At 41.3% G+C, this 9,830-nt stretch overlaps 1 protein-coding gene across 1 annotated transcript in view; it reads left to right on the forward strand.

The window, feature by feature from the left end:
* The window catches only part of Lrp2 (LDL receptor related protein 2), a 172,310-nt gene extending 162,873 nt beyond the window's left edge, over positions 1-9,437 (forward strand). The window contains exons 71-79 of the mRNA XM_008837820.3: positions 411-530; positions 2,657-2,747; positions 3,486-3,553; positions 3,700-3,817; positions 3,959-4,088; positions 4,868-4,969; positions 6,569-6,676; positions 8,985-9,056; positions 9,223-9,437. Of these exons, the coding sequence (XP_008836042.1) occupies positions 411-530; positions 2,657-2,747; positions 3,486-3,553; positions 3,700-3,817; positions 3,959-4,088; positions 4,868-4,969; positions 6,569-6,676; positions 8,985-9,056; positions 9,223-9,381 (968 nt within the window). The 3' untranslated portion in view covers positions 9,382-9,437. The remainder of the gene's footprint in view (positions 1-410; positions 531-2,656; positions 2,748-3,485; positions 3,554-3,699; positions 3,818-3,958; positions 4,089-4,867; positions 4,970-6,568; positions 6,677-8,984; positions 9,057-9,222) is intronic.
* The last annotated feature ends 393 nt before the right edge of the window (positions 9,438-9,830 follow it).

Genomic DNA, 9,830 nt, shown 5'->3' on the forward strand with positions numbered 1-9,830 from the left:
AAACAAGTCCCTACAATCCCCACCTTTCAAAAATTTTTTTGAATTTTTTTTTTTTTTTTTTTTTTGTTGTTGTTGTTGTTTTAACCATTTAAAGTTGCTTAGCACTGATTAGATTTTAAGATTAGGCATGAACCAGACAGATACCAACCTTCAAAACCTGCCAGGGCAATAGAGGAGATGAATGGTTAATACTAGAAGCTATGAGTGATATGGAGGGACTGCCCCACTGGTGGTGTGAGAAGGATGGTAGTGTGAGGGTGGGTATCCAGGTAACATGTCACCTACAGGTATTGGGGTGCTGCTGGGGCTCTTCCACTGCCGGGCAGAGCCACATGCAGTTAGTGGGCATACTTTGCTTGGGGTGACCTGTCTCCTATCAGGACCTAACTCTGTTCTTATCTATGTGCCAGTGTCCAACCCTTGTAAACAAGTCTGCAGCCACCTCTGTTTACTGAGACCAGGAGGATACAGCTGTGCCTGTCCCCAAGGCTCCAACTTTATAAGTGGCAGCGCTGTTGAGTGCGATGCAGGTAAGACACTTACTGCCTGGGAAGATTTGGAGGCCTTCAGGAGTCTGAAGAATACTATCTATTGGGTTCTTTGCAGAATGAAGTTAGGGCTAGCTAGAGGTAGGCATGAGGGAAGTATGAACAGAGCTGAATAGGATTCCAGGGGCCAATTATGTTGCAATGATTTCTGAGACTTATTTGTAAAGATGTGCAGTTACACATCCCATAGTCCTACCACCTATATTGATGTTATTTTGTACAAACATTTTGAAGTTTTCTCTAAAGCCTCTTCCTCATGTCTTCACTCTACACTAGATTTCTGTTGTCTCAGAATTCACTCAAGGTGGAGAACCTTGTTCCTAAGGTGGGAGGCGCTTGCACGGTGCAGGGAGCAGGGCTAGAGGATGTTCATGCTTTCCTCACATGCCCATTTCAGAATTTTAACAACTGGAGGACTGTATTTTGAAACATAGTCTGCTGTTGGGAGATGAAGTCCTGAAGAGGGAAGCAGTGGGGTAGTTCTCCTCCCAGTGCTGTGGGTGATCTCTTCTCAGCCTTTGTCAGCGGCTTTTTATATCTCTAACCAATGTCCTATGCTTAATAAGCACATTACAAAGCCATCCTGCAGCCTATTTTATGGCTAACAGGGGCCCTCTTAAAGTTTAAGCTGATGGGGAAATTAAGAGTTCTACCACTGGAGTAGCAACTAGTTAAACAAGGAACTGAGCTCATTTACAGGAACAACTCAGTCAGGGTGGAAATACTGCTTCCCTTTTCATTTCTCCTCTACTCCTCTGTTTATCCTAATGCTGCTAGAGAACTATCAGCAAGGTTGCTCTATTTTGAGCAGTATTTTGATGAAGTGATGATAAGCTTTCTGATTTGTTTCATGCTGAGGACAGATCATTCAAACGTTTATCACGCAAGTATTGAATACGTTGCCTTACCTATCCTCTTCACTTTTTTTCTGTCAAATAGATTTTATTAAGATTTTCATTTTTTAAAAACTATAGCCAAGGCTGGGCATGATAGCACATACCTTTAATGTCAGCACTTGGAAGGCAGAGGCAGGCACATCATTGTGACTTCAAGGCCAGCCTGGTCTACATAGTGAGTTCCAGGCCAGCTGGGGCTACAGGGAGACCCTGCCTCAAAAAAAACCAACAAAAAAAAACTTTGGTCAAAATCAGTAAATTAATGATGACAGTTCATTCCATATGGGCCTTGGTGTGGTATATTAACTAATCAATTAATTCAGTAAGTCTTAATTCAATGTGTACCATGTGCCAGGTATGATTACAAGTACCAAAGATAACAGAAGTAAATAAAGTAGACAAATCCCTGCTCTCATTGAGTTTTCTTGCTAACAGGACAGTAAAACAGAGAAACCTGTTAAGTATTAGGTCAGGTGGAAAAAGTACAACAGAGAAAACAGGTATGAGGGACAGGCATGGCATCACTGAACTTGGATAGTCTCTCTGATAAAGGAAACTTTGAAGAGAGACTTACATTGAAGGACTGAACGTAGAAGGCAGACAAACTCCTCAAATAAAACATGTGACAAACATTTATTAAACATCTTCTAAGTATAAGACACCAATTGGTCAGACACATCCGGGGAGTATGCGGGCCTGAGTCAGGCACTCAGAGGTAGGGTAGTTTGGGAGTTCTTTTGAAGTAAGGTGATCCCTGCTAGCTGTCCCTTGGGTGTCTGTGCATCTATCTTTGTCTGTGTCTGCCTGTTGCCTGATCCGTTGCTGATGCTCTGGAGCCTTGGGTTGCAATTTCAAGGTGTGCCTAAATTAAACTCTTAGTTTAATGGTTCCCAGAAGAGAATTCAGAGAATTTCAGATGAAGATATAATGTATGCCCTTTATTTAGCATCTCCCCTCTATTTTCAGGGGAAAATGCTATAAGCTTTCCATCCACAAAATGTATATCACTTCTCAAGATCTTATCACTGATTAGAAAATTCATTTGACTTAGGGGCAGGTGATAGCTTGGCAGGGAGACACTTGTTAGCTGGCCTGATCCTCTCACCCTAGTCCCAGTCCCAGCCTTGGTCTCCATCCTGGGCAGGTTTGCATGGTGTGGGTGCTCTGCTGAGTGTGGCTGACTAATCCATGCATGGCTTTTCCTTTCTGCAGCCAGTGAACTTCCCATCACCATGCCTCCCCCATGCAGGTGCATGCACGGAGGAAGTTGCTATTTTGATGAGAATGACCTCCCCAAATGCAAGTAAGTCTGAATGTTGAGTCCCAGCTGTAGGCCTTGCCTTTTCTAGGGTATCTGAGGCCTTAATATCACTGGGAAAACCAGTGGGAGGACTTTGCCAATTCATCATTTTCACATTTAACCAGCTTGTCCTCCTTCGGTGTAGTCTGCCCAAGAGGTAAGACAGTTGTCACCTAAAAATCTGGCTCAAATGCCCATGCACATTCGCAAGAACCCTTTTTGTAACACAGTCCTGGGGATGCCACAGTTGGGGCACCATGCGTTCAGGAACGAGGAGTTAGAGAAAGGGCAGCAGTGTTTTCTGCTCACCTGGGATGATGAATTAGGGATGTGAGCGAACAACTGACAGCAGAGATGCCTTAGCACAGGGCACAGCGACAAGCAGAAGGACCAGCCAAAAGTTTGGAATGAAGAAGGCTGCTAAAAACCTTCACGTAAGGAGCAAGAGGAATAAATCTCTTTCACAAAGAACAAACACCAGCTGTCTTAGGAAGACGTTCATGGAGCAGAGGAGACACCAAAGGTTTATTTTGTGAGTTTGACCCGATAGGTGTTGCTCCACTGAAAGTGCATCCCTACATCAGACCAGTGTTCTTTTCTTGGTAGGATAGGCAGACACGGTGAAGGCTGCATTGTCTCCCACACGTGGTTCACTTGGTCAGAGCTCTCTGCCTCCAAACGTTCATGCAGAAGAGCATAAGAAGGCCACAGGCTAGTGACTGATTCTCCTTGTGCTTTCAGGTGTTCTAGTGGCTACAATGGAGACCACTGTGAGGTTGGGCTCTCGAGCGGCATCCCTCCAGGGACAAGTAAGTCATGAATACAAACCACCAGCAATAGTCAGGGTCCTCTATTCCTTTAACCCAGTCTTTGAGGATCAGATGGCTGCAGGTCCCAGCTTTGGCTTCTGTGTGTGTTGGCGTTGATGTGTTCTCTGTTTCTTCCTTCTTCATAGCGATGGCTGTGCTGTTGACGTTCCTCTTGATCATCATTATTGGAGCTCTGGCACTTGTTGGATTTTTCCATTACAGGAAAACTGGCTCCCTTTTGCCTGCTCTGCCCAAGTTGCCAAGGTCAGTTTCATTGCGGAATATTGATTTTTAGAAACTTGCTTGGACATAATCATGTAGAAATTAAGTTTTTAAAAGTATAGTAGGAGCCAGGCATGGTGGCGCACACCTTTAATCCCAACATGTTGTTTTGGCTCTTCCCAGCTTAAGCAGTCTTGCCAAACCCTCTGAAAATGGAAATGGAGTGACTTTCAGATCAGGGGCTGATGTTAACATGGACATCGGAGTTTCTCCTTTTGGTCCCGAGTCTGCTATTGACAGATCCATGGCAATGGTGCGTGTGACTTCCATGTGATGGTTTGAAGGTTTCTGTTTTCACTGATTTATAGAAAAAAAACACACTTCTTATAAAGAATAAAACCAATCTCAATTATATTGAATTGAAGAATTCAGGCTGTACTCTAGAGGCCAAGTTAGGAAACATTAGGTTTGTTGCAGGCATGTAGTCTAAAACATCGGCATCAATAATTAAATTGTAATTCTCTAGGCACACTGTTAATAGTCTTAAGTTTAATAGGAATCTTAATGAGTTGATTGGTGTTTTATTGAGCTGTGGGGAGAGAACATACTATTTTACTTTTATTTGATGACATTATATATAATAGGAGTAATGACCTATGTATAGTGAAGGAATAAGCCATGATTTTAGAGTGAGACTTGATTGAAACCGTGGTTCACTCACCTTGCAAGTTTGTAGTGATGGGCAGGATCTGAGCTTTCTGACTTTCCTGGGTTTTGTACAGGGACACAGCTACCTCCTGTGAGGACCAGGCGAGATACTCAGTGAGGGGACTAGCCCAGTGGGGATTGTATCATCAGTATTTCTGGACCTGATGGCTCAATTCTTTTATGTTAGTTGAAATAATGATTTGCCATTTAGAATCCCTGGGTCTCTGCTGCTTTTTTTCTCCCCTACCTTCTCTAAGCCTTCATATTTTGGGTGAGTTTGTCAAAGCATATGGTGTATATCCAGATGTGAGGAATACACCTTCCTGTGTGAACTAGAATAGCTATGATCTCTCTCTCAGTCTTTGTCTCTCTCCTCCCTATCAGAATGAACACTTTGTCATGGAAGTGGGGAAGCAGCCTGTGATATTTGAAAACCCAATGTATGCATCCAAGGACAATACTGTGAAAGTGGTCCTGCCAGCTCAGGTGAGATGTCAGGTACCCTTTCAGCTACTCTTGCTGTTGGATCTTTCTGTGCTGCAGAGTGTTCACAGGCATCTCCTAACCTTCCTTCCTGGTGGGAAGAAGCACAGTGGCCTGTATCTCAGCATCACTATTTGCAGTCACAGGGCTGCCCTTAGACACATGGCACAGGTATGAGGCTTAGCAACCATGCAGGAGCACTCACTTCTTAGTCAGAGTTACTCATTCTTAGAGGTGCCAAAGCAAGAGGCAGGAGTCCCCTCACTGATCCAGGACATGATATACTATAAGCTCCCTCTCAATATGTAGGAAATGAGTAAGAGGATAATAGGTATCACAAGGGTGCTATCTGAGGTAGGTTAAAGTGAAGGGGTCCTCCTTATCCTTGTCTTTTTTGAAGAGTACAGAGGTCTGCAAAGTTGATAGGCAGAAATCCAGATTTCCTTTGGTGCAGCCTTATGACTTACTGTGTACCTTTATAGAAGCTCGTAGAAGGGATTGGTGTTTAGATCTATCTAGGAAAGAGCTTTTCCTTAGGTTTGGACTAATGGCCCGGTGTTGCTTCCAGACCTGTCAGCTGTCTATCTGCCTTTCCTTTATCTAAACATTTATGGTGTCAGTGACGGTGAATAGCTTTCAGTGTTGGTTAGTGACTAGAATTCTTTCAAATTCAGCATATGGTATATTTTAATATGAGATGATAGAATTGTTTCTTTCAAAAATAGCTTTTATAAGAGCAGAAATATGTGATTGATTCTTGAAAGCATTTTGCCCGATCTTTGATAACTAGCTAGCAAAACTTGAATACCTGATGAAATAGAGATGACATTTCATCTGGCACTTTCATTTGAAATAAAATGAAGCCATGTATACAAACACACATCCAAGTTTAAGAAGACACAAAGTGGCAAATATAAAATATTGAAGAGGAGAAAATGGTAATTGGGTTGAGGAGAGAACCTTGGAATTATGTGAATGTTATAAAAATGTATACATGAGTACTATTTCCATTTTCCCATTGTTTTAAAAAATCAACATCTTTTAGGTAGTTCTCTGAATTTACTCTTTTGTTTTGGGATAAGGTCTTGCTATATAGCCTTGTCTAACCTGGAACTCCCTATGTGGACGAAGCTAGTCTCGAACTCCATATCTACATGCTTCTGCCTCCTGGAATTAAAGACCTGCACTACCATACCCAGCCTTACTCATTTTATTATTAATATTTAAAGTTAGGATTCTGTACTAGTGGGTTTGGATTACTCATGCTGATATTTAGGGCTTGGTTGCCAGTATAAAAAGTCATGTTCAGTGGTAGGAATGAGAGGTCTAGAGAATGCAGCAGGAATTATGAGAGCATGGCAGTGAGTGATATACTTGCCTTGTGGGGTTAATGCATGAGATGACTTAGTGGTTGTTGCTCTTGATTTGAGGGAAGTGGAGTGATACTTATTTTCGACCTATCAGGGCCACTCATCTAATAAAAATGAAGCTGACCATGTCTGTGAGAGAGCAAGGTGGTAAACATAGTTTAAGAGAAATGTTATGGCAAATTTGTCACTAAATTCTTGCAAAACTGTGTATGGGCTTTCAATATGTTCACAGGTGGCTGTATCAGAAAGTGTGGAAAACAAGAATTATGGGAGCCCCATAGATCCTTCTGAGATAGTTCCAGAACCAAAGTCAACTTCCCCGGGTGCTGATGGGGCTCAGGTAACAATAGCTAACCTGTGAAAGGGGATTTGAAAAGAACTTTGAAATTTCTGGGTTGATATTAATCCATGGAAGACCATGTCGCAAAGAAGGGAAAACAGATTTATGGATCTCGTATATTCAGAAATAGAACATCAAATTTGAGATACTTCCTTAGCATGCATAAATATTTCACTGTGTTAAGGATACATATGAAAAACCCTTCCCTGGTTAATGCATATTCCCCTTAATATAAGTTACTCTTAGCTTTATTGCTATTACCAATGTCTACCACCAGATGGCACTAATATATACCCTCTTCATCTGTGTATCTAGAAACTCTGAGTTGTCCATCCAGTCATCCAAACATTATTGCCTTCAATGTGTCAGGCAAAGTATTTACTGTTGGAAAGTAAAAGGAAAAAACAAAACAATATTTGATGGATTTGTATCTATTATGCCTTGTAGACTTTTGAAATTTGTAGACTATTGGGGATGTGATTTAATAAGTACATTTGATATAAAAATATTTTTAATAGATAGTATATCACTAACTCACCTGAACACATATGTAGCCATCCCAGATCTAACTGCTTGACTCTAGACAATCATTTTACCTCTGAGGACTGCAATCTTTAACTGTGCCCCCTCACTAGGGGTACTATGGGGAAATTGCATAGGACAGTTCTTTGTGATACAAAACACTACAGGACATTTAAATTGTTCTGGTCCAGTAGTGACTCACCTAATTCATTGTGATCCAGAGATTACCTCTTATGCACACATAGGCACACACACACATCATGATGGGAATTTTTAGCTTCCTGTTTTTCAAGGGACTTTTTTCCTTTAAGATACATTTAAAAGTGAATGTTGAAGATTAGTTTCCCACAGACACTAGAATACTTCAACATCAAACATTCAGTCCTAGGTCTGACTCCATTCCATGCCATGCCAGATTTCTTTCATTTTTTTTTGATATTTTTTTTTCTCAGTTGGCCCATTCCAAGTCTAATGATCTTCCTTAGGCAGAGGTAACCCAACCTGAGCACAAAGGGGGGTGTGGGTGGAGGCTGTTCCCTCTGATCCATACCCCAGGCCCCAGAAGTGGAATGAGAGCCAACCTTTACCAGCTGCAACCCCTTTCTTTCTCTTCCTCTCACTGAAAGGCTGAGATCCTGTAAGGTTTGTCCTCCAGGCATCTCCCCATATCTGTGGTCATTTGGGCACTGAATAGCCACTTGGCTGAAAAGCAGTAGAAGCACTTGGTTAAGTCATTGAGGCTGGCATTAATGTACAAAGGAATCTTACAAGTTTATCTTGCATCAGTAAATACTGAAAATACTCAAAGTTCGGACTATGGCATGCATGGGATGTGTGGGTTAAGTGAATGGTCTCTTGCTTCTCTCCCATAGTCATGTGCTCCCTACTTCACATGTGGCTCCCACCTTTCACAGTCAGACATCCTGTAAAACACATGGGGTACCTGACCCACCTGTAGGAGGAGTCTGTTTGTTCTCTTGTCTCCTGACAGGTTTTTGTCTGGCAACTAGAGCAGTGGTCAGTACTATAGCCACCTTTTCAGAAGGGTGGGACTAACCCACTATAGTGTGTGTTTTGGTGGGGGGGAGTTCTCTTTGGATTCTTCAGTATATGGGCCTCTGGGTCTCTTGAGTATTCACTATCTGCTTGTCAACCACAATTTAGCTATTTATTTTGCTGTGACTCAGTATGTGTCATATAGTGATAATAATAAAAATCATAAAAAATCTGCCTCAAAGGGCTGTTAAGATGAAATCAGAAACTCATAAAACTCTTAAAGCAGTTCCTGATATACAGCACACAGTAAGTGTGCATTGTTTTGTTGTTTTCATGACGACTGCAGGACATGAAGAAGTGGGAGGGGAAACTCTAGAACTAATCCAGGCATAGTTCTGGAAATGAGAGATGCTATTTGTCTTTTTCTCCAGCTTCCAGGCAGCCTTGGAAACTTCTTTTACTCCAGAGAACCCTAGTATGCCTTAGTGCCATGTGTATTTTGTACCCAAATAGATAGAGCAAGTTGCATGGCAAAGCTTCTAGATGATATGGGTCCAGATTTATAAACTGCACACTTCAAAGCAAGGAATGATTTTGAAATTATTAGATGAAAACTGCTGACAGTCTTAGTTACCATTCAGGGACCATAAGAAGGATTGAACCACACACCACTGGAGCCCAGCCCCCAAACTTAGATCAACCAAAATCAAACTCACAAAGAAAAAACAACAAACAAATCCCAAATGAAACAAAATACAAAAATCCATCTTGTTTCCCTCTTTTCATTCAGGGCACAAAATGGAGCATCTTCAAACGAAAACCAAAACAAACTACCAACTTTGAAAATCCAATCTATGCAGAGGTAATGTTTAATTGTTGTTCTTAGCACAGACATTCTTTTTAAGAGAAAATTTGGCTGAATGAGACATATTCAGATTATTTTGAGCAGACTGACAAAGATTAGTCCTCACACAGAGCTGTCCTGCTTGGGGAATAAATGGCTGTTTCATGTCTCCTTGTGGTTGCAGATGGACAGTGAACAAAAGGAAAATGTGTCTGTGGCCCCACCTCCATCACCTTCTCTCCCTGCTAAACCTTCAAAAAGAGGTCCGACTCCAGGCTACGCTCCAACAGAAGACACTTTTAAAGACACTGCAAATCTTGTTAAAGAAGATTCTGAGGCATAGCCGTGCCAGATATCTAGGGAATAATCAGAAACACACTTTTGCACATATATTTTTTACAAACAAATGAAAAAAGAGTTAACACTCAGTACTTTATAAAAAATATATTTTTCTCTGTTTGCCTATGGTTTCAAGTGTCTTGTGTGTCCTTTTTTACTTATGTCATTCATTTCATATTTTTACAAATAATTTTCACAGTGTACTATATGTATATCTTTGCACTGATGTTGTCTGAAGGTAATGCTATAAATATGTTGTATATTTGTAAAATTTGGAAAGATTATCACATAACTGAATTTGCTAATAAAATTATCTGTTGAATGGTTGATCTTTAGAAAAAGTGAGTGGACGAGGAAAGGAATTGACTTGGGACCTTTAGTTATGTCTAAAGAAGAGCTACCTTTGCCAGTCTTTAAAATGATTCAGGAAAGGCATACGAGCTTCATTCACGG

Source organism: Nannospalax galili, unplaced genomic scaffold (assembly GCF_000622305.1).
Source record: "Nannospalax galili isolate Female #2095 unplaced genomic scaffold, S.galili_v1.0 scaffold1398, whole genome shotgun sequence".
Lineage (NCBI taxonomy): Eukaryota > Metazoa > Chordata > Mammalia > Rodentia > Spalacidae > Nannospalax > Nannospalax galili.